At 41.1% G+C, this 24,390-nt stretch overlaps 1 protein-coding gene across 1 annotated transcript; it reads left to right on the top strand.

The window, feature by feature from the left end:
- Positions 1-141: 141 nt before the first annotated feature.
- On the top strand, positions 142-24,169 carry LOC147333611 (uncharacterized). Its single transcript, XM_086286353.1, has 12 exons — positions 142-221; positions 3,375-3,490; positions 7,208-7,348; positions 12,371-12,413; positions 12,598-12,774; positions 12,872-13,091; positions 13,462-13,602; positions 13,696-13,805; positions 14,157-14,250; positions 16,893-16,950; positions 22,047-22,093; positions 22,256-24,169. The coding sequence occupies exons 1-12, from the start codon at positions 165-167 to the stop codon at positions 22,801-22,803; spliced, it is 1,752 nt and encodes a 583-aa protein (XP_086142479.1). The 5' UTR covers positions 142-164; the 3' UTR covers positions 22,804-24,169.
- Positions 24,170-24,390: the final 221 nt, after the last annotated feature.

Here is a 24,390-nt window from a genome sequence, read left to right as displayed (position 1 = left end):
CTCTTTTATGGTTTGACGAGACACACTGTGCTCAGCTTGTTCACTCTGAGCCAGTCTGAGCAGTTAGACGACATTTTTGTAAACCAGCACATGAAGGTGTGGCCCTCTCACCGTCTTCACATGGAGTTCTTTCGTCTCTCAGGAAGCAGCTCACCTGTGTGTCCATGTTTAGTGTCCAGGTGGAGTGGAGCTTGTTGTTCATGTGTGTGTTTGAAGAAACCGTAAGTTTGCTTTGTTTCTTCCTTTAACAGTGTGTCTTTAGGAACTTTACTGTTCTGAAAGCAAAAGTATAGTTTGGATAGAAAGTAAGAAGTTACGGAAAATGGCATGGGATAATAAGTAAGAGGGAGATATTTTTATAGAATACAAAAAACTAAAACAAGTCACTGTTTTGTGAATGGCCTGTTTTTTTTTAGGATGGGGAAACATCTGACTGGTTTATGTAGGTGCAATGCTAAGGAAACGACTAAACGTGCTTATTAGCTGCAGGAAGTATGTTGATCAAACGAGAATGATGAGGGTAGAAATGGGTAGAACTAGTCAATTCCAGTATGAAAAGGTGATTAATCAGTAAAGTCATGATAAAGGGAAAGGAAAGATTTTTCATTTTTTGAAGAATACCAAATTTATCAAGATGATCTGAGGAAATGGAAGTGATGCAGCAGTAAAACCCAGGAGATGGCAGTAGTGCAACATTGTTGGATGCAATGTGCCTCTAAAAATAAAAGGAGGAAAAACAACTGTACTGTTCGTTTCTGCTCTATGATGTTTGGACCAAATGTTCAGCTCATATTTCGAGACAAACATTGGACCACTGTTGTGTTTGAAGTCAAATCGCATGATTACAGAATTCAGCTGCTACAATGCTACTACTCCACATTCATCTAATGTATAATGCCCCCCCGCCTTTTTTTGCACAAGTCGAGGAGCGTGTCAGGTTACATTTCCCTGTGTTTTTACTAGTACAACTATATATCTTGAACCTATTGATTCCACACTGGTTAACAGTTAGTAACTCTGCACTGAAACATGTGTTCCTGAGATAACCGGTTTAAATCAATCTGTATAAACCTTTAGAGCCATCAGATACTGATCATCACTGGTGGAACATTGCTCTTCCCTTTAAACTGTAAAAAAGAAAATAAAACCTGTTTTGAGGAAGTCGACATTCAGGTTTTACTAAAGTGATGTGAAAAACAGCACGAGGTGAGGCAGCACCAGCTCAGTTACTGCGAAAAAAGCTGTTTAGAAAAAAATAAAGGTTTTCACAGACCTCATTTTCAGCCTGTTTGAAATCCTGTGCTTGTTAAGTATATCTGCATATGGAGGCATGACATTATTTGGACTCTTCAGCATTCCCATGTGTTTGTCTTGATGTCACTTGCCTATTGTGCTTTTTGCTTCTTAATACTGGATTTGAGTCTGAGTTTTCATCTAGTGTTAGAAGCTTTTGATCATTATTAGTCCCAGAGTTTTAAACACTTTGAATTTTCTCATTTTTGAACTGTTTTCAGTCTGAATGAATTTCCACTTGATGCTTTTTTTAAGTTAGTGTTTCTAATCTTGTGTCAAATACATTTATATGGTGTCTCAGTTACACATGTAGATGTGTTAAGTGGCTGAACTGATAAATGGTAAAATTCTGTTTGTTGTAATGAAGTATACTTATTGATTCACGAAGTTAAGGTCAGAGTAACGTGTCGCAGCCTCAAACACACTTATAGCTCTGCCTCCATAACGAATGTGTGAGGTGTAAAGTGCTGAACATAGCCCCGATACTTGCGTTTAATCAGTTTCAAATTAAACACAAATTAACTGTTCAAAAGAAAAATAAGTCTGACAAATGGAAATGTTCAGCTGTGAAGATTAGAACGGCTATGGAGCCGATCAGATGGTTGTGTCCAGAATATCAGGTCTGAGTCTGTCATGGTCAGCAGACATGAGGACCTGCGGAGCAGCAAGCAGCCTGATGCTGACTGCCCATGCACTCTTTTAACAAGAACGCAGATTTATTCATGAAAAAGAGAAGAATGGAAATGGGAGGAACTGAGTGGAATATATTGTTAATAACTTGGCTAATATGCAAGAAACACATAGTGTGACACTGAAACACGAGGAAGTGTTCACTTAAATATTGCTCTGCTGACAGCTGATGGTTGATTTTTTTGCCCCAGTTCCTCGTCTCGTCGTCAACACCTTCTGTGTGCTTCCTGTTTAATTCACTTTAGCTTCCATAATAAATCCCTGTACACTTTAAACCAGTCTGCAAGTCCTGCATTTGGATCCTCTCTCCATTTTTCACAAACCTGAATGTGACAAAAACTAAACATTTCTATATATCTGTGTTCCAAAAGAAAATCAGTCTCTTTGCTCTTTTTTGTTTCTTTTGTTCATGGTAGATTTATTTCTCTAAATCTCCACAGCACCACATTCTGTTTGTAGAATGAAAGTCAGCAGAGAGGCTGGTCTTAGACGAGAATTCAAAAGACTTTCAAACAGAGGATGAACAGGGTTAAAGGAGAGAACAGAAAGGTAAAGTTAGTCCTGTAGTCCAAGAATAAAACTCAGCATAACAGATTATTTTTAATATTTTAACATCACAGCATATCTGAGTGAATAAAAGTTGTAGTTGTAGTTGTTGCATTTGTTAATCACAGTCAATCAATCAAACCAAAATCATTATATTAAATTTGCACCCTTCTGTTAATAACTGAGAACATGTAAAGATAATTAGATATCAGTTTCAGGCATGTCAACAGATGTAATGTGTTACAAATGAATAAAATTATTGATGAACTTAATGTTTTAAAAATCTTTTTTTAATATTACCGTTGATATAAAAAGTACTAGTGTATTTCTATATAAAAAATACAATTATATGGAAAATCATGTCTGTGTACAAATTGTACACATGATTTTCATCAAGTGCAGATGTCAGTCTCTCTTTTTCACTGTGTCCAAAGTATTTGAACTTAGCTGTCCCTCTGATACACATTTCTGAGTCCCTCTTGTTCACTCCCAATAAAAATCTTAGCATGTTTAACTCTGTAACCTCCAGTTTTTGGTTGGAGGGGAGGCAGTTGGGGGAGCTGTAATTGCTAAACTTCTCCTGCAGTTTAAATTAAAGCTGCACAGTCAGAAAGCACCAGTGTGGCATCAACTGAAAATAGAAATAGAAAAAATCAGCGTGTGTCAGTGAATGCATCGTGTGTGCTTCACGGCTCCATCTAGTGGACTGATAGTAGAAGCAGAGCAGCTGATGGCAGCTTCCTCTGCCTCACACTGCTGTCTGACTGCATCCAGCTGACACTGATGATGATGGAAAGCAGGATTTCAGTTGATGTGCACATGAATGATTTGTGTTTCCTCTGCAGGTAGAAAGTGTGTGTGAGCTGAGCAGCATGGATCAGTGTGAGGACAGAGAGGAGGGAGCCCCTCCCTCTAAAAGCACTCTGTGTGGGGAACATGAGAGCCAGACCAAAGCTCAGAGGTGAGATGACCATCTCTAACTGTCCATGACTCTTCTCCATGTCACAGCTCAGCACTCACATCACTGCTCCATGATTATTCACAGGAACCAACCTGGACTATGTCATGGAATTTTCTATTGGTATTTGTTACTGCATGCAGCGCCCCCTTTATACCCCCCCCCCCCCCCCCCCCCACCACCCCCACACACACACAGCTCTCTGTATCTTTTAGTTGCAACAGGTTTCTGTCCCACAGGCTGTTGCTGGGCAGAGACTCTCACTATCTGTACTCAGGAAGCTTCAGGCACTGGTCAACATTTAGCACATGCCATAGTGAAACATTGTTAAGCAAAACTAAGCAGTTTTTTTCCACCAGATTATCCTGACATATACACATACGTCATCTAAGCATACAAAGGTTATACAAAAATCGTACAGTGAAGTTTTATCCATCTAAATCTAAATTTGAGGGTTAACTAGAATTTCCCCATTACAACTAATTTAATTTAATTTAACTGCTGGATGTTGTTGGATGTCTGTGCTCATGTTTTCTTCCATCAGTCATGTTGTGCTGCATGTCGCAGGATGAGTAGAAACTTTTGAAGCTGAATTTTCACACATTTGATGACACTGTAACCCAAAGGACCTCACATAGATGTTCATGTTTGGCTTTTTTAAATTCACAATGTTTTGTCGCTTTTCACTGTGGTCTCTGCACTTCAGCACTTTGCAGTGCTCACGGCTCCTGCTCTGCAGCTGGCTCTCTGCTGCAGCAGCTCACCCCTCCTCTCTGGCAGCTACTTAAACCAAGTCTATTTCTGGCTGTTTCTGCATAGAGCTGAGTTTATCCCAGCAGTTAAAGTTTGTTGTAGTCAACCTAACCTCATGCAAACTCCACTGAAAGGCACCCGGCCAGCCAGTGGACTCAAACCCAGGACCTTTTCACAGTGAGGTGATGGTGCTAAACACGTCACCCATTCAGCACTGTGATATGAGCATAATTATAGAAAAATCTGAATACATTTAAAATCCATGAATGCAGGCAGGGAATAAATGAGCTTCCATTATGGTTGCTCCCCCTGCTGATAACAGAGGACATCCTTTTAGCCCTTTAAAATGCAGGGTTCGCTCGGTTTTTTAAATCCCTGTAGAACTGCTACAGAAATCTCGCAAATGTTCGGAGGCCACCAGCTCCAAGCCGACCGGGAGGTTGAGGCACAACGTGCCGGGAGTGTGGCGTTCCCCCTGGCTGTAGTGGGCCTCAACCTCCCGTTAGCTTCGAGCTGGTGGGTAACAGACATCTTCGAAAATGTCTGAGCACTTTGACAAATATGTGGTGTCTTGATAAACTGAGCAGATATTTGAAGTTTACACAGCTACATTCACGCCTGAAAATATCATAAAAGTTTATTTTGTGACCCAGAAAGAATAATATTAAAACTAAGTGGCTGCCACCATTGTTGGCAAAACAATGGCCGCGCCGTGCTATGAATTCTGGATAGGTTGGGTCACAAAGGATACAGCAACTCGGCCTTCAAATGCGACCTGTGATGAGTGCAGTCTTTTTTGCAAGATCTCGCAAAAGTTCAACTTAATTTTTTTCCTCCCATGTCCCTTGCGGGGCCCCGCAAACTGGAAGCAAGTAAGCTAGAGCTAGAGCAACGGGTTTTTTTCCCATACATTTTATGCCATCAGCCTGTCCTAGGTTTGTTTTTGTTTCGTTTTTGTTTTTTTTACCTTCAGGGCCTTATAAGCCTTGATTGGTGTTTTTAAAAATCATGTCTGACTTTATGCTTTTCTGTATCATTTGTGGAATGCTTAGAACTCAAATTGCACTGCTGGAAATAGTTTATTTTGACGCACATGCTGGGTTTTTTTGGCAAATTAGCACTATAATATTTATTTTCATTTTTCCTGTAGTATATATATATAACATTAAAATTTGGGCTATAACGGTTGTATTCATTTATAGCAACTTGAAATGCTCCCAAAAATGGCACTACAACATGTAAAATTATAAAGATAAGCTTGGCAGACTTGGTTCTGTGGTAGGTCTTAAAGGGTTAAAAAACAAAGAAAGTGCTGTTTCAGTCCAAGCCAACCGACGAGCTAGTAGACATGCTTATTATTGATGTTCATCAGCTAACAAAGAGACTTTAGACACACTTTCTCTCCCCACAGAGGTCCCACATCTTACCAGGATGAATAAGTGACAAACCTTCATAGCACAGAAAACCCAGATTAATCTGAAGTTAGCTGGATAAGAACAAATCTAGACCTCAGGGTTCAGGGCTTGAGATAAGTGTTAACTCAAGAGATAAGTGATGTTTTAACTCAGGAGAAAAGTGATAACTCTTACAATCTTTGTTACAAGAAACCAGATGTGATGATGTGTGACCGCGAAACCTTTTGCTCATTGGCTAATGATTTATTGACCAATCATTAGCCAATGACGACACAAAAAATACCGCAGCTAATCATCTTTTTACATAACTCATAATTTTCTAAAGAGAGTTTTTATTCACTTTGACAAAATGAGTGACTCAGACCATCAGCTCAGCAACAAAGTGTTTCCTGTAAACTTGTAAAGGACCAGAAGTCTTTGTACAACCACAGCTGTCACCACCTGATGGATAGAATGACAGTTTTAGACAGGTGCTTCCATGTGTGTAAAATAAAAGCTAAAGCTGCTCAGACCTTGCTGTCACATTTCCCAAAGTAGTAAAATTAGCAATTTGTGTTCCACTTCATATGCAGCATATTTCTCCCTGTAAAGGTGGACACACACCTGAACAATTTAATGCTTCAAATATGTCCTGCCGTGAACTGCGTCCACACTCACAGCTAAAGCACAAACTGCTGCACACTGGAGCGTTTCTAAGATAAAGGACAGCATGGAAACAATGATCAGGTCTGAGTGTTTCTACGCTGAGACGTTTGACTGTGGATCCACTTCATGTGAACATCAGTGCAGGTGAACTTTTCTGTAAACTTACAGAAACAATGTTCTCCAATTCAGCAAAGAAGAGTTTGAGCTGCAGACTGTGAATGACTTTCAGAGTCAAATACTGTGAGCTCTGACAGGTGATTTGTGCTGATTACAGCTGTCAGCTGATGCTTTAGTTTCACTCATATTTAAATGACTTCAGTTCAAACTGAGGGGACAAAACAGTCCAAATGTGGATTAAACATGTGATTCATGCATCTCCAGGAATAAAGCCACAGCCTGCAGGAGCTCATCATCATTATTAAGACTTAGTTCAGTGTATCAGAGAAAACTGAAACATGGAGGTGTGTTCATGACAGCGTCTAATTCGTGATGTCAAAGAAACTTTAGATTATTCAGCAAAGCTGATGTGGAGCTGAGATCTGATTCAACATGAATGTTACATGCACGAAGTTCACGTGTTAAACTATGACAGTCACATATATAATGTGTGAACATCATGTTATCCTAAAGTGTCTGAGTGGCCATAAAAGAGCTTTAATATGGTTTCATACGGAGGTTGGAGATGGCAGTGTACTGCGTGCATAACACTCAGAGCTGTGCCTAATATTCTGTCCATTTCTTGTTTTTGTGTTTTGTTGTTGGAAAGTCTTACATTTCAGCAGGTTAGTTCAGGTATCTCTGCTATGAATCATGTGACCTGGTTTCTAGGTTACATGACAGGTCAGAGGTCAGCGACTGTAACTCAGTTACTTCTATTAATGTGAACTGTTTGTGGTTTACCTCTCAGACTGACTGAAGTCCTCAAGCAGATGATGATGGAGGAAGAGGAGGACAGAGTAGAGTCTGCAAGATCCAGCTGTCCATGTGTGACCAGTGACCAGTCCAAAGGTCAACCTCCAGACTTCAGTGATGAGCCTGGACCAACAAGGTCAGAGAATTGTAATGAGCTCCCTTAGATGTTTATGATTTCTTGGACAAAAATGGCCTGAATTTTTTTTACAAAGAAAACAAAGAAAAAACAAAGATAAAATATTAGACTTGGTCATTTTCCTTTTCAGGACAGTGATGCTGTCCTGAAAAGGAAATTTGTCTTTATCCTGTCTTCCTTCTCTCATCCCAACCGGTCGCAGCAGATGGCCCCGCCCCTCCCTGATCCTGACGGAGGTTTCTTCCTGTTAAAAGGGAGTTTTTCCTTCCCACTGTCGCCAAAGTGCTTGCTCATAGGGGGTCATATGATTGTTGGGTTTTTCTCTGTATCTATTATTGTACGATCTACAGTACAATATAAAGCGCCTTGAGGCGACTGTTGTTGTGACTTGGTGCTATATAAATGAAATTGAATTGAAATTGATGCTCATATCTGTGGGGAAATCTGTACTGTTGCAGTTACAAAAATGTTTATAGTTTCTGCACAAAGAGGTCACAGCAGTTACTGTCAGCAAAGTTTCACACGCTTAACATTTTTTTTATTTTGGATGGGGAATACTGCAATTAATGATCAAGTCAAATATCCATCCATCCATCCATTCGCCTCCGCTTATCCTTTTCAGAGCCTATCCCAGCTGTCATAGGGCGAGAGGCAGGGTACACCCTGGACAGGTCGCCAGTCTGTCGCAGGGCTCAAGTCAAATATTTTAGACTTAATTTTCTGTTTTGTTTTGATATACTTCCTGAATATGAATAAGTATATTATTGACCATCTATCAGTGTTAGCTGTTTACTTTTGTTTTTTTTTACTGTGATGATTTTGAGTCCACCAGATCCCATTCAGTCTGATTCTGTAGGAAATAAGCCTGAATCAATAAGTGATTTTTTTTGAAAGCAGTGAGATGTGATAGTGGGGAGCTGATACAGTCAGTCCCGCATCCACTTTTTTTCTCGCACTTTTTATTAAGGCTCGTTAATAAACAACAAATAACAGGTTAGGTGAAACAAGAAAGCAACTATGTTGTTATAACCACTTAATACATGATAGTTTTGTGTAATAACCAGGAAACAGAAATGCGAAATTTAAAACTGGGTGCTTCTATTCAACAACAAATGAATAACCATGTTAATAACATTTTAAAACAAACTTAATTAGTGATGCATTTAAAAGAATATTACATATGAATACATTAGAATCACATATGAGCGTGGAGGACCATTTTTCACAGCATAGTTTATATCTAGATAATATTACATGATATGGTAAAAATCGGGTAGGAAAGAAAGTGGTTATGGAAGACATATTTAAAATATCGAGACAAATCTGAAAGAGAATAACAATTAGAGCACAAGATTCCACAATAAAACACAGTTCTGGGGGACAACCAGGAGGTTGGCAGCATGGGCAAAATAGGCCAACCCTGGGACCGACGGTGGCAACGGAGCACGCCTGACCCTCCAGTTGACACAGGGAAGTGCTAGCTAGGCTCTCCACTCCTCATCCTCCGACTATAAGCCTGCCAGAAAGGTGATGGGTGACGAACAAGTAGGCTGAAGTGCCAACACCACTCTGTATTTCTGGCCACAGCAACAGCTGAGCTGCACCAATGACTGTAGTCCGTCCACTAGAAAGAAGTATCTGCAGCTGGTGGGTGATTGCCTCCCAATACACCACTCACAGCACAGTATGTCCATAGTGTAGATCATGTCCTCCCTGAGCTTGACAGAGGTGGTTGAGAGCTCATCATCTTCAGTACGGTCAAGGCTGGATGGCTGGTGCGTGGAGTGGAACCAAGCATAGACAAAAATCAGGTATGAGAAAAAATTGTAATTTAAACCAAAAGAGAGCAGCTTTTTTTTTTAGGTCTGAAAAGAACAGAGAAATGAAAAGAAAAGAGGGAACTAAACTATAACAATACTGGGAAAAACTAAACACAGAGAATACAGAACATCAAACCTAGTCATGGGAACCATTTGAACATTATAACCCGAATCTTGGCAAATGTTGAACAGAGACAAGACAATGAACAGAAGAAACTGACACAATAAATCCACATGAGGGTAATTAGGGACACAGCTAACATGAACAGACAAAATCACGCAACTTCATATAGGAGCAAGGAAGAAGGAGGCCTCAAGGAAACTGGATGGACTGGGGAGACACGGAAAACAGTTATGGGAGTTCAGACCAAGGAGACAAAGGAAAGGGGAACACGGCTGAGAGAGAGAGACATGAAAGTACAATAAAATACAGATACTGCGCAGGACCCTCGAGCTCCCAGGCCTCTGGTAGAGGACCCGAGCTTGAAGGATAAACCGCCCGCAGAGGCGTGCTGGGTGTTTATATATATATATATATATATATATATATATATATATTTATTTATTTGCATTTTTCGGCTCTGTTTCCTTCTTATTACCGTATTTTCACGACCATAAGACGCACTGTACTAAAAGGCGCAGTCTCAGTTATGTGTGCCATTACTGTATTTAACACACACATAAGGCGCACCTGATTATAGGGCGCATACAAGTATGCGTGTTTAAAAATAAAGCGGGAGCAAAACTGAGTTTGGTACTTACATTTTTATTACCGGTAATTGTCATCAATCAAACCCATGGAAGTCCTCATCCTCTGTTTGAATTGAACAGCTGCGCTAAATCTCCATCAAACATGCCAGGTTCACTGTCTTCACCGTCAGAGTCACTTTCCGTGCCGTGCGGCTCCTCGGAAATGATGCCGGCTTTTGCGAAAGCTCGAACAACAGTGCCAGCAGACATGTTAGCCCAAGCATCTACAATCCATTTGCAAATTGTGGCGTACCGGTAACTTGCCCGGCGCTGCCTTCCACTCTTGGTGAAACTGTGGTCTCCATCGGTCATCCATCGCTCCCAGGCCGCTCGCAGCCTTACTTTGAACGGACGGTTCACACCGATGTCCAGCGGTTGGAGTTCCTTTGTCAGGCCTCCCGGAATGACAGCAAGCTCACAGTTCATTCGTTTCACTAGTTTTTTCACATCGGCTGTGAGATGGGCACGCATAGAGTCACAGATCAACAGCGATGGTGATGCGTGGAAAAAACAAACACCTGGTCTCCTTACATGCACCTCCCTCAGCCACTCTTTCATCATTTCCTCATCCATCCAGCCCTTTTCATTTGCCTTAATGATGATTCCTGCTGGAAACTTCTCTTTAGGCAAAGTCTTTCGCTTAAAAATCACCATAGGCGGCAGTTTCTGTCCATTAGCATGGCAGCCAAGCACAACAGTAAAAGAAGACTTTTCATACCCCGTTGTCCGTATCGCTACTGTGCTGGTCCCCTTCTTCTCCACAGTGTGACTCACTGGGATGTCGAAAGTGAGCGGGACCTCGTCCATGTTTGTGATGTGGCTGGGCTGGATGTGTTTGTCGAACCATCGATTCGTTAATCTTAAATTCTCTCGCCGCTGCTCGATTTCCATGTTCCTCCGCGTAGCTGATGGCCTTCAGTTTAAACTGTGTTTCATAAGCGTGTCCCTTTGCCATTTTCAGGGTTGTTAAAACAACGATGTTCCGCATAATGCACCTACCTTTCCTTTTATACAGGTATGTGCGATTGTCCCGGTATATACGATCAACGCCCACACTTCACCCTTTAGCATTCTCATGGTGTTCTCTACTACGTCCTCCTTACAACACACAGGGCGCACTGCACTATAGGGCGCGCCGCACTTTTTAAAGAAAATCTAAGGCTTTTATGTGCGCCTTATAGACCCGAAAATACGGTACACAAAAAACTACTACAGGTAATTGAGTGGTAATTGCTTAGAAATTACCACATAATTATGTTCTTGTTTCTCATTGGAACCCTACTATTACCACTCTATTACCAAGCTGTAGAAAAAACCCCAAAACAAAACAAAGGCTCTGGTGGACTCACTATCATGTTTCATCTCTCAGACTACTTAGCTCAGAGCTGATTTAACAGGTTATCCCCGAACTTTACATTTAATATCATTGTTTTCTTGCTAACATGTGAATACTGAAGTTTGGAGGGTGTTTTTAGAAGTCCCCCACCGAAAGAAAAACCCCTGATGGATGGCAGACATTACCATGAACTGGCTGTGAATCAGGCAGGATAGGACCCAGATGCAGACTTGCAGATACGGCTTAAACTCAAAACACAGCTTTATTACTGAGATGGCAGAAATACAAAACTAACCTAAACTAAACACAGCCATGAGGGAGATCTGGGTGCTGGACACAGGAAACAGAGTGCTTAAATACACAAGGAATGACAAGGAACAGAAAACAAATGGGGAAACAAAGCTAAGGCAAATTATACATAGCGAGACAGAAGAAGCAAAACTAAACACCCTGAACATGTGACACAAGACTCAAAAGAAAACAGGAAAAGATGTAATGCAAGACTGGCACATTTTGAAACCGAAGAGGGAAACAAGACACAAGGATGCACACAAATACACAGAGAAGGACACAGAGGACAGAGACACAAAGGGAACCCAAAGGTCAAGAAATTAAACTGATTACAAGTTAACTCAGAGACATAATAAAAATGAACTTACAACTAAGCAGTTAAACTTAATATATAACAGACAACAAAACACAGAATGTCAAAATGCTGGGTCAACTGACCCAGAACCATGGCTTTCATGTCCAGCCTCCCGGGAAAGCAGGAAAAGTATCTTTTTTTATTTTATTTTTATAATTTATCTTCCAGCATGAGGTAGAGAAACCCACACTTCCATCTTCAGTTTGCTTCTTATCTCTAGTCTTTGGCTTATTTTCTCTTTTAAGTTAAGTTTTTTTTTTTCTTCCATGTCTTGTATTAGTTTAACTTTATTTTTTTGTGATTAGGTAATCAAAAAACCCTTTTTGTACACCTTCTTGTTGTCTTTCCTGTCTGTTCCGAAGACGAGATATTATGTGATATATAGTGAATAATCTAAAAAATGGATATCATTTGATAAACTGATGCTGAGTCAGTCCTCCAGCTACAAATATCTTTCAATGTGTTTATAGATTAAACATGGCGATGTGCACAGATGACATAGATTGTAACAAGGTGAGTCACCATATAATTCTCATCTCATATCTGTTAACTGAGCTCTTGTCTTTAGCTTTTTGCAGTTAATATTAAATTAAAGCTAATTACTGTCTATTTGTAACTGACTGCATTACAAAAAAAATTAAAATAAAGTTTGTTACAGTGATCTCAAGACTTTCCTTTAAATTATATATTCTTTCAGATTTACCCGGTGACTGAATATTCCATATCAAATCGCATCGCACTGCTGATCAATATTAGACATTTTTATGATCTGAAATCAAACCGACACGGTGCTGAGTATGACGCACAAGCCGTGCTCAACCTGCTCTATAAACTGGGCTATGCAGTGGTATATTACCAAGACCTGACTGCACAGGTAAATTCTACAGACAGAAAGCATTATTTCACTTCCACTTAGCTGATGTTCAAACTGAGTAAAATATCAAATTCATGTCCAACTTTTCTGTTTACAGGAGATTGATGAGGCTCTAATTCGTTTCTCCAAGCATCGAAAGCTCTTTAACACAGACAGTGTGTTTGTGGTTCTCATGTCTCATGGTGACTTGGGAACTATCCGTGGCTCTGACCTGAAGAACTTTGAAATTGATAAAATTTATGAGCGCTTAAACACAAAGAACTGTCCTGCACTAATGAACAAGCCAAAGGTCATAATCATTCAGGCCTGTAGAGGAGGTGATTATCAACTAGCCTGACATGCACCAAAAAGATGCTGAACATTACTGTTACACATGTTTTTATTATTATTATTACCAGTTATAGTTGTAGTAGTGATGTTATGAAATATTTTGTTTAGTTTGTCTCATTTAGGTCAGTGTCTCTTTTTAAAGAAACAAGAAAACCATGAACAAAATTAATTACAGGCAAAGAAAATCCAAAACTTTTGAAATCTTTAAAATAATTTGGAGAATGTAATAAAACTAATGGTTTACTAGATGTAATGATGTTAAATACACATGATGCAGTTTTTCTCGCTTTTAGTATGACAACAGAGCACCTGAAGATGATCAAGAATAGCTGTTTGCACACATCTTTCTTGTTTCAGAGAATGAAGGAGTAGTTACAGTAGATGCAAGCAGACAATCCATGGGGACAGAAAACACTGGCCCTCCATCAAAAAACATTGCCAAAGTTGGAAAAGTACACATAGAAAAGGATTTCATTGGTTTTCATTCGAGCACACCTCGTAAGTTATCCTGCTTCTTGTAACTATTATAATAATAGTGTATAATAACAAACACAATTAAATGCAGCAAATTATGTTTCTGTTTCTTTGTAGACACCTATTCATATAGAAACCCAGAATATGGTTCTAATTTCTTCCATTACATTTGTGATGTGATCCTCACGGGGTGCTGTCAAGATGATATTGAAGAACTATTCAAAAAAGTAAGTTTGCCAGTATTTTATCTGGTCATTAACCTGAATTTATTCCTAATTCTTTCTCTGCATGTTTAAGTTTTTCTCAATATTTTTGCATTTTCTTTCTGGCTACTATTACTAGTCCATTTCATACCAGGTTGATCTCCCATGCTCGTAGCTGGCAATGGGGCTAGAAATCTGTAATGCCCTTCATTTGTTGTGACCTGAAACAAGGCAAAACAAGAGATGATCCTCCTGTCTCTAAACATGATGGAAATAATGTCTCCATGTCTCTCTCTATCTATGACTGCAATATATATTTTCTGTAATATGAGCAGCTGTGTCAGACATCACTGTAACTTTATTTTAATCTCAAAGGTCATGCAACAATTTGAAGATTTCCCCTCTGAACAGAAGCAGATGCCAACCAAAGAGAGAGACACTCTGACAAAACACTTCTACCTATTTCCAGGTAAGAACCACTGTTGGGTCTGTGCTTCGACAGGCCCGCAAATTCAGACTTATTCTGTGAAGAAAGCAAGGCAAAAAACGGTTTTTACATGCTAGCAAGGGGAGGATCTCAGAGTAGCATCTCTGCCCTCGGTCTCAGACCACTCCAAAAAACCAGCTTCCCCTGCAACCATTTAGTCTGTGACACAGTTTACACAAACACTCACTGCAACCCCCCCCCCCCCCCAACATGGTCCATGGGGGGGGGGGGGGGGGGGCACTGAGTGTGTGTGTGTGTGTGTATGTGTGTCTCTGTAAGTCTGTATATATGTGGAGGTGAGTGAGTGTGTTTGGATATGGGTGCATTTGTGTGACTTCCTGCTCACAAAAAGGTAATCTCCTGGCTTAACCCCCCAAATGCTCTACCCACACAAAAACATAGTTGAGACCATGAATGTTTTCAATTCATTGGTTAACCTCTGTCCTGAAATGCCACTGGCATGCTCTCCTGCTCTCTGTGAAATTTTTTTAACTCATTTTATTCGTAAAGTTTTACAGCTTAAGTTCTCGCTCCCCTCAGTGTCGAGTTTTATTCCCACCCCTGGTTGTTCATCATCATTTCAACAGTTTGAGCCGGTGTCACTCCATACTCTCAAGCGACTTATTGACCAATCAAAGAACACCTCTCCTGCTTATGATATCCTTCCATCTCGTTTAGTTAAGGATTGCTTCAGCGTAATTAGACCCAGCATCCTATCTCTAATGAATATATCTCTACTTGCAGGCTCTGTTCCTTTAGCCTTCAAACGCGCTGTTGTCCAGCCTGTTCTTTAAAAAAGGAACCTTGATCATAACGATCTTGGGAACTATAGGCCGATGTCTAAGTTTCCATTCCTGTCCAAAACACTGGAGAGGATCGTTCTTTCACAACTCCAGCCATATTTGGATGCGAATGCCATTTATGATAAATTTCAGTCTGCTTACAAACCCTGTTATAGTACTGAAACGGCCTTGCTCAGAGTCCTCAATGATCTCCTTCTGATTGCTGACTCCGGACGCTCTTCAATCGTGGTCCTAGTAGATCTATCCTCGGCCTTTGATATGGTAGATCATAACATCGTATTAGCGAGGCTTGAACACACAGTTGGCATTGGAGGTGCCGCCCTAGATTGGTTTAAGTCATACCTCTCTAATAGGTCCTTCTCGATCAATTTTGGCCCTTATTTCTCCTCTGCTGCACCTGTTTCCTGCGGTGTGCCTCAAGGATCTGTCCTTGGCCCCCTGCTCTTCTCACTGTATATGCTCCCCTTAGGCGCAATCTTTGAGAAGTATAACATCGCACATCATTATGTCGACGACATACAGATGTAGGTAACTCTCTTATTCTAAACGACAGGAAAACGGAAATTACCGTCTTTGACAGTAGAGTCCCCTGTAGCCAACTTTGTGAATTCCCTCGGTTCCTTTAACAGTTCCCTCACTGACACTGTTAGTGACCTGGGTGTATTTTTGGATAGCTCTTTTAAGTTCGATAAACAAGTGTCCTCTGTTGTTAAATCTTGTTTCCATCAATTGCATCTTATTAGCCAGACATTATGTTCCACATAGGGACCTTGGAAAGCTTATCCACGCCTTTGTGACATCTAGGTTGGATTATTGCAACTCACTTTACTTCGGTCTTAACTCTACTCTCCTCCATAGACTCCAAATTGTTCAGAACGCAGCTGCTCGTCTCCTTACTGGTAGTGGGCGGCGTGTCTCTATTACCCCTGTTCCTGCTGATCTGCATTGGCTTCCCGTTAAGTACCGCATTCAATTCAAAATCCTGCTGCTTACCTTCCGAATTATTAACAATATAGCGCCAAGCTACCTCATTGAGCTACTTAGATCATACACCCCTACTAGAGCATTAAGATCATCTTCCCAGTCACTCTTGGTACTGCCGAGATCTCCGCTGAAGAATAGAGGTGACCACGCGTTTGCCTTGGCTGCACCCGATTTATGGAATAACCTCCCCATCGCTATACGCGAGTCTGATTCCATCCATTCCTTCAGATCGCGGTTAAAAACCCACTTATTTAGCCTCGCCTTTTCTACCAGTTAACGATTGCTTGATAGTTAGCTTAACGCTTATTCTTATCTTTGGCTTTTAATTCATTTTAAAAAATTTTTGACTGTTTTATCCTCTACACTTAGCCTTCTTTTATGCTTTTATATGCAATTCTTTTGCCTTTGTGTGTTTTAATGCCATTCAACCTGCTAGCACATTTTGGTACCTTGCCATAGCCCTCATCCTTCCCTGTTACTTCATCTTACCCTCTTGCATGTTAAGCACTTTGGTACACCACTGGTTTTTAAATGTGCTACGTAAATAAAGTTTGTTGTTGTTGTTGATTGACTGGGTTAATTTTTTAGAATGAAACAGGATGACTAACTCGTGTTAGTAATATGTAGTCATGATGATGGCCATCACAATGATAGTCATTTGACAAAACAAAAATTACAGATAGAATTAGGTTAAGACTGCAACAGGCCCAAAAAACACAATGCTTGTGGGGGACCAGAGCCCTCATACTGCTAAAGTAACATGAATTGATTTGATTTGCTAGTTAGAACATTGTCAAATGTTTAATGGACCAATTATGATTTAAGATGCATTTACAGGAATTAAGCACCGGTTACCTGAAGAGAAGCAACTACACAAGAGACTGGAAGCTCTCAGGTATGCAAAAACCCCCTGAAAAAGGAGAAATTGTTAAAAAACATTTCCTCTCTCCTTAACGTAGCCTTTTTGTTGATTCATGCAGAAAATGAGTTCCATATCAAGAATCAGACATCCTGTGATATCTGGAGAAACACACAAACAGTATATGACAAGCAAACAGTTTAAATGTAGCTTAAAGATTTGTGCAACATGTGATGCCAGAAAAAGTTATGACAGGACCAGCCAGTTTATACTGAAAATTGTTCAGATGATGTTCCTGGAAAGAACTGTTGAGGATAATAGATTTCTTACTGCACATTGGAGTACAGAAGACTGGAGTTTGGGATTGCTTGCAACATTATAATATGGCAGTTGCCATATGTGCAGTGTGCTGGTATAGTTTTACACTGGCCTCTATTGTTGCTTATTGGCTTATTGCCAGCTATGCAAACCAAGCTCTGGCAACAGTTGTATAAGGATCGAATGGCCCGTAGCAATGGGCCAGACACCCCAGCTGCACCTCCCACAGAAAACACCAAGGGACACGGTTGAATGCCTTGTCGAAGTCCACAAAACACAAACAGGCTGGTTGGGCAGACTTCCATGCGCCCTCAAGTACCTGCAGTATCAAGAAAACTGCATTGTTCCTCCTGTGTCTGAGGTTTGACTAACAGACAGACTCTCCTTTCTCACACATTGGCATAGACTTTCCCAGGGAGGCTGAGGAGTGTGATCACCTGTATTTGGAACACATCCTCTGGTCTGCCAGTCAAGGGGTTCTGCCCTTGATCTCCACGCAACATTGCAGAGGCATGTCAGGCAGGACAGCCCTACAACATCCAGAGCCTCACCTCAGCCACATCAGCGGCTCTGCCACCAAGGAGTTGTTTAACTGCCTTCTGTGTCCTCACCCCCAGAGGTGGGGGGGGGGGGGGGGGGGGGTCATCCCAAGACTCTTCTTCCTCCACAGAAGACGTGCCAGTGGAATTAACACTAGGAAGGCCCAGAGCCCAGCCATTTGGCTTTTCTACCTTTAAAACCCGGAGAGCAGCCAAATGGCTTTTAGCTAAGCTTTAGCTTCAGCCAAGTGGAAGCTAAATTGGCTAGTCATTCATATGTATATTAGGTTGTTAGCTGGGAATTCTGGAGGGAGGGGAGTGGGGGTGTGTGATTGAGGGCTTGGGGGAGCTGCTAAAAGCTGTGCACTTCCTTTTGTGTTTCATCTTGATGCATTCTCAATCATCCAGGGAAATAAATCTCCAAAAGTCACCAACTTGGAGTGTTTCAGTTTGCCATCTTAGGGAGAAATCAACACACATGGGTGTATGTCCTTTGTTGCTGAGATTTATTGATAAAAACAGTACAAAAAATCAACCATTTGTACACATATTTACAAATAATTATAAAAAGTGACTGAGTACATTTCAACATTTTCAGCAATCACTCACAATCCTTTTACCACATGTGTATCTGTTGCAGTGAACACATCGCACAGTGGCATGATTGTTCTTGCAATTGTGTTTGACCTGACACATGGCTCTTTTTCCAGGGCTCGGTGTGGAGGGTTGTGTCAAAGGCAACTGTTCTTTTCTTGCCTTCTTCGCAGCTACATGAGAGTGAGCTAACTCCCTTGCAAGCTCCACCAGGAAGTCCACCCGTCTTTCCTTCGTCCCGGAGCATGCTTGATACAGCACATGTGCATTCAGTGCTGCCATGTCAATCATGTTATAAAACACGGCAACTGGCCAGCGCCGTGTTCCTCTGCGGACAGTGTACTCCCGAACCATCTGGTCCATCACATCCACGCCACACTTTGTTTTGTTGTAAAGGGTGACAGTGTTTGGCTTCCTTTTGGTAGTGTTATCAGTCTGAACCACGCCGTGCATGCTGCTAAGAATATAGACTGTCTTCTTCCGTTTAGCCGCATATGCCGTCAGCGTGGCAGCAGAGGTTGAAAACACCTAAGAAATAAGATAAATTGTTATTTCCATAGCACTTTTACACACAATGAAACACATAAACATAGAACCACAAAAGACCTGCAACATACCTGAGTGGTGAATTTATTGCGATCTGTCTGTCTAGTGGATTGAGGAATTTCCCTGCGAATCTTGTTGACTGTGCCGAGGATGGTGGTTTTCCGTCTAAGAAGTTTTTGCGCAAGTGAAAGCGATGTGAAAAAATTGTCCGTGGTAACATTTCTGCCCTTGTCTAGGAATGGTTCCATCAGCCTCATTACTACATTTTCAGAAAGTCTCTCCCCAGTGGGACGACTGGGGTCCTTGCCAAGATATGGGAAGACATTGCAAATGTACTTGGATTTTAGGTCGCAAGCCACCCAAAACTTGATCCCAAACTTGTCAGGTTTACTTGCAATATACTGCAGGAAACAGCACCGAGTCTTTGATGGGAAAAGCTGTTCATCAACGGTGATATGTAGACCAGGGTTGTAGCATGTGATGCAGTTGGTGACAAATGATCCCCACAAACTGGAAATTGCAGCGAACTTATCAGTCTTTGCTCGATCACTGCGGGTGGACTTGTCATCAAAGCGTAGGTGTTGCATGATTTCTTGGAAGCGGTTTCGTGCCATAGTTCCAATTATCTGTGGGTTTCCCAGGTTTGCTGACCAGCAGTCATTTAGAGATGGAACCCTGGTAACCCCCCGCAAGATGACAATTGCAATAAATGCCATTAGTTCAGGGAGGTCCATGAACCAATGAACATGCTCCGTTTGCTGTGCATGTTGAATAGTCCATTCTTGAATGCTATGAAGCATGTCAAAAGTGATGAAACACAGGAAGCTCCGAAGGCGACTCGTGATATTTCTCCTGGCCTTAGCCGTTGGCTCTCCATCTGCAGCGTACGCTTCTATTGGGGTGAAAGGGAGACGGGTCCCCACCTGTTCTTCACGCCACACTGTGCCATCTTTCGCTGTCTCAGTCCCCAAACAAGCTCTCTTTTTAGGTGCAGAAGCAGTCTCCTCATCTGCAGTGAGAACAAATTCAAATTGTGAGCAATGGGAAGGTCCAGTATCTCCTCCTCTGTATCAGAATAATGTCTGAAATATCTTACTTACAAACTACATCCACTTACTTATTTGAAATGAAATAGGAAATAACATGAAATGCAACTAACCGGAAGACTGATCAGACAGCTCTGAGTCCGAATCCGGCTGAACTTGTAGGTCTTCTCCATCCGAGTCACAAGGGTCGACTTCCCTCAGGATCATTTCCAAGGCCTGCTGAGTGGTGAGTCTTCTCTGCATTTTCTTTCCTTGGAGAGGAGGTCCGTACACCACAGAATTCTTCAGGGCAATGAAGGATTAGGCTAAGTGCAGTGAGATTGTATCATATATATAGGGCTTGGCTTCCTGATCAATGCTCCACTACCAAAAGGAAGCCAAGCCCTGTCACCCTTTACAACAAAACAAGGTGTGATCACAGGGCTTGGCTTCCTTTTGGTAGTGGACAATTGATCAGGAAGCCAAGCCAAGGTAAATGCAGACTACAGATACCATGGCAGTGCCAGGATTGTGAGTGATTGCTGAAAATGTTGAAATGTACTCACTCACTTTTTATAATTATTTGTAAAAATGTGTACAAATGGTTGATTTTTTGTACTGTTTTTATCAATAAATCTCAGCAACAAAGGAAATACACCCATGTGTGTTGATTTCTCCCTAAGATGGCAAACTGAAACACTCCAAGTTGGTGACTTTTGGAGATTTATTTCCCTGGATGATTGAGAATGCATCAAGATGAAACACAAAAGGAAGTGCACAGCTTTTAGCAGCTCCCCCACGCCCTCAATCACACACCCCCACTCCCCTCCCTCCAGAATTCCCAGCTAACAACCTAATATACATATGAATGACTAGCCAATTTAGCTTCCACTTGGCTGAAGCTAAAGCTTAGCTAAAAGCCTACCAGCCATTTGGCTGGTGGCGGGTTTTAAAGGTAGAAAGGTAGAAGCCTGGGACTTCCAGTGTTTTAAGGACGTCCTCGAAGTATTCCTTCCACCGCCCGACAATTTTCTCAGTCTAAGTCAGCAGCGGTCCACCTAGACACAGTGCAGGTAGAGCACCGCTTTCCACTCCCGAGTCACTTGTTGGGTTGCCAGAATTTTTGTGAGGCAGTCCGAAAGTCTTTTTCCTTGGCCTCTCCGAGCTCCTCCAACATCTGTGTTTTTGCTTGAGCCACTGCTCATGCCGCGTTCAGCTTGGACTGCCGTTACCTGTCAGCTGCCTCCGAAGTCCCACAGGCCAACCAAGCCTGATAGGACTCCTTCACGTCTGGTGTCCAACATTTGGTTGGGGGGTTACCACCACGACAGAAACCAAACACCTTCCGGCCGCAACTCAGTGCAGCAGCTTCGGCAATGGAGATGCTGAACATGGTCCATTTGGAGTATGATAACTTGGGGATATAGTTCTTATCTTCCTACTTTCCTCCACACAAGTGGAAAAGCCTGAAGCTGTATCATGTCTGAAAACACAAAATTCAGATATTAGAACGGTCCATTTTACTACTCAAACATTTCTCATGATGATCAAACTTGTCATTTTATTTATATTTCATTAAGAATGAAAATGCTTTTTTATTAGGGTTAGGGAAAACCAATTTTTTGGGACTTTGATCATTTTTAATGTTAAGACATATATTAAGACACTTTACCCCTTCACTTCAATCTCTCTTTATCCCAGTCACACAAATGTAGACAGATAGTTGATAATAGTTTCTAATGTGCTGATTGGAATATCATGAAAGAGGCAGAAATTTCTCTGTGTGCATGTGGACAAATCACAAGATGAACAGGTTTCAGGTAGTATTAAAACACATTAAAACGCTGCACTCACTCAAAGGTCAGAGGTCATCTACAGTAACCACACTGACATTAAGAGAAGAAAACAGCTGGCAGCAAAGGCAGGGAGGTGTTATTTTTAGCTAAACAGAAGAGGAATATAAAGATAATGACGACAATGAAAATGTAGGAGTGTTCCTTTATTAGTGTCTAACAGTATGTGTATGAGAGCGATGCAGTGTCCATGTGTGCATGCTGAAAGAGACTGTGCTGGTCTGATCTGGTCTCCTTTCTTTCCGTTCTCCTTTCAGGGTGGAGCCTGCTGGGGGCCAATGGTTGAGACCAGGTCTGAGAAAGTGTAAGTGTGTTTTTAATGTGATTGATGAAAACAAAGCAGCACACATTCAACCATCTTCAAACTGTCACATCACTCATCCTGACTGTCATCATCAAAGTGTCAATCAATGAACAGATGATGGATCAATAACTGCAGCTGGATTGTGTTTGTTCTCTCCATCAGATTCCTGTCAACTCACAATCGACACAAACACAGTGAACACAAACCTCCAACTGTCTAACAATAACAGTAAGGTGACATATGACAAGGAGGTTCAGTCATATCCTGATCATCCAGAGAGATTTGATTTTTATCCTCAGCTGCTTTGTAGAAATGGTCTGACTGGCCTCTGCTACTGGGAGGTCGAGTGGAGAGGACACATTTTTATATCAGTGAGTTACAAAAGAATCAGAAGGAAAGGAGGCAGTAAAGACTGTAGGTTTGGATGCAATGATCAGTCCTGGAGTCTGAGCTGCTCTGATGATGGTCCTCGTTCTGTCTGGTATAATGGAAAAAGAACATCCATTTCCTCCTCCTCCTCCTCCTCCTCCTCTGTCTCTAACAGAGCAGCAGTGTATGTGGACTGTCCTGCTGGCACTCTGTCCTTCTACAGAGTCTCCTCTGACACTCTGATCCACCTCCACACCTTCAACACCACATTCACTGAAACTCTTTATCCTGGGTTTACACTCTGGCCCGATAGTCCTGATTCCTCAGTGACTCTGTGCTGAGTGGAGTGTAAAGAGTGTCTCCTGTTAGAGAAACACTCTGACTGTTGAACAGATAGTTCAGTCTGTACATGTCTGTCTCTTTCACCCAGAAACACATTTTCAGATTCATACATTCAGTCAGTTGATGTTTTAAGCTGTTCTAAATGATTCCTTGTAAACTTCTTGCTCTTCAGTCCTTTAAAGATGGAAGCTCACATTATTCCAGAATCCACCTGTTGTTTTCTGTCTTTTTCCACTCAAAGCTTCAAAGTGAATATCAGTATGTTTCTCTGAAGCTCAGTTCACAACCTCTGCATTTTCAACAAGTCTGAGCTCATTAAAACAAAGTTGATTTCTCTTTCTTAATGGGATGTTTCCAAACTCTCTACATGCTCTTACTGTTTCACTCATTGTTGGGAGCTCATGATTTGAAAATGTTTCGGCTATATAAGCCGAAATGATTGGCTCAATAGATTTTAAGTGCAGTTATAGCCAGAATATGATTGTATTGAGAGATCATAATACATGTGGCTGATCTAATAAACAGCAAAGGCTTCAGTCCTCATTTGAAACTATATAAGGCCCAGTTAAAATTCTTTAATTTTCTCAGAAATCCACAGCGCGTCTTATAATCTGGTGTGCCTTGTGCATGAATTCTGGTTGTGCTTACTGACCCCAACCGATTTTATGTGGTACACGGCGCTAAAAAATCTTTCAAAAAAAGTGCGACTTTGGTAAGCTACGAAGATGCACACCTCGATGAATCATTATGGCTATCGTAGTGAGGAGCCTCGAGGATCCATCCGGGTCCAAACTCTGCTTCCAGTTCTAAAGTTGAAAAAACACTGTTGCATCACTAAGAGTTCAAAAGTGTCTAAATTCTTTCATGTTTAATAAAATGATCAGCATCTCTGCTTTACCAAGTGCAAAAACTAAGTTTAACTATCAGGCTGCCCCTGGGCCTGATACTGCTTGAGTTTTTTTTCCTTTTCACTGTCACCAAAGTGCTTGCTCATAGGGGGTAAAATGATTGTTGGGTTTTTCTTTACATGTATTATTGTAAGTCCTACTTTACAATTTGAAGTGACTGTTGTTGTGATTTGGCGCTGTAGAGATAAAATGAAATTAAATAAAATTGAATTAAAGATTGTTGTATTTATCATGCTTTTCAGTTTTATGTAATAAACTTGAGACTGTTGTATGTATGCATTTCCAACTCTTTATTACAATTATTTTCATATAAACACTCGACATTTGAAAAGTCATTAAACTATAACTGTGAATGACTGTTGTCCATTTTTTTCTAATCTATAATTGCTGTTTTTTCTGAACATTCTCAACAATACACACACACACACAAAAATCTTTCTCTCACCACTCACACTATTTTCTATCTGAAATTGTTGTGTCACATTTTTGTATCAATATAGAGACTTTCTCAACTTTCCAGGAGAACCTCCAGTTCGATGGACATGCCAGTAGTAGCCACACAGTACTGATATGGACCTGGGCCCTGGGACCCTCTTCTGTCTGTCGATACAGGACGAGTAATTATTTAGCCTTATAAGCGTTGCTTTTTTCATCCACAAACAAGAAAAATATGTTAAT

Source organism: Aulonocara sp. 'chitande type north' Nkhata Bay, linkage group LG3, assembly GCF_057382095.1.
Source record: "Aulonocara sp. 'chitande type north' Nkhata Bay isolate Kocher_YH1m ecotype deep benthic linkage group LG3, A_spYH_male_GT1.1, whole genome shotgun sequence".
Taxonomy (NCBI): Eukaryota; Metazoa; Chordata; class Actinopteri; order Cichliformes; family Cichlidae; genus Aulonocara; species Aulonocara sp. 'chitande type north' Nkhata Bay.
This window is presented reverse-complemented; position numbering and strand designations above follow the sequence as displayed.

What these genes read in the sequence shown, in the direction of transcription:
- LOC147333611 (XM_086286353.1), top strand. Translation starts at nt 165, where the DNA reads ATGTTTAGTGTCCAGGTGGAGTGGAGCTTGTTGTTCATGTGTGTGTTT. An exon ending in GATGAGCCTGGACCAACAAG is followed by an intron (nt 7,349 to 12,370) that starts GTCAGAGAATTG and finishes ATGTGTTTATAG; the next exon opens with ATTAAACATGGCGATGTGCA. An exon ending in ATGACATAGATTGTAACAAG is followed by an intron (nt 12,414 to 12,597) that starts GTGAGTCACCAT and finishes ATATTCTTTCAG; the next exon opens with ATTTACCCGGTGACTGAATA.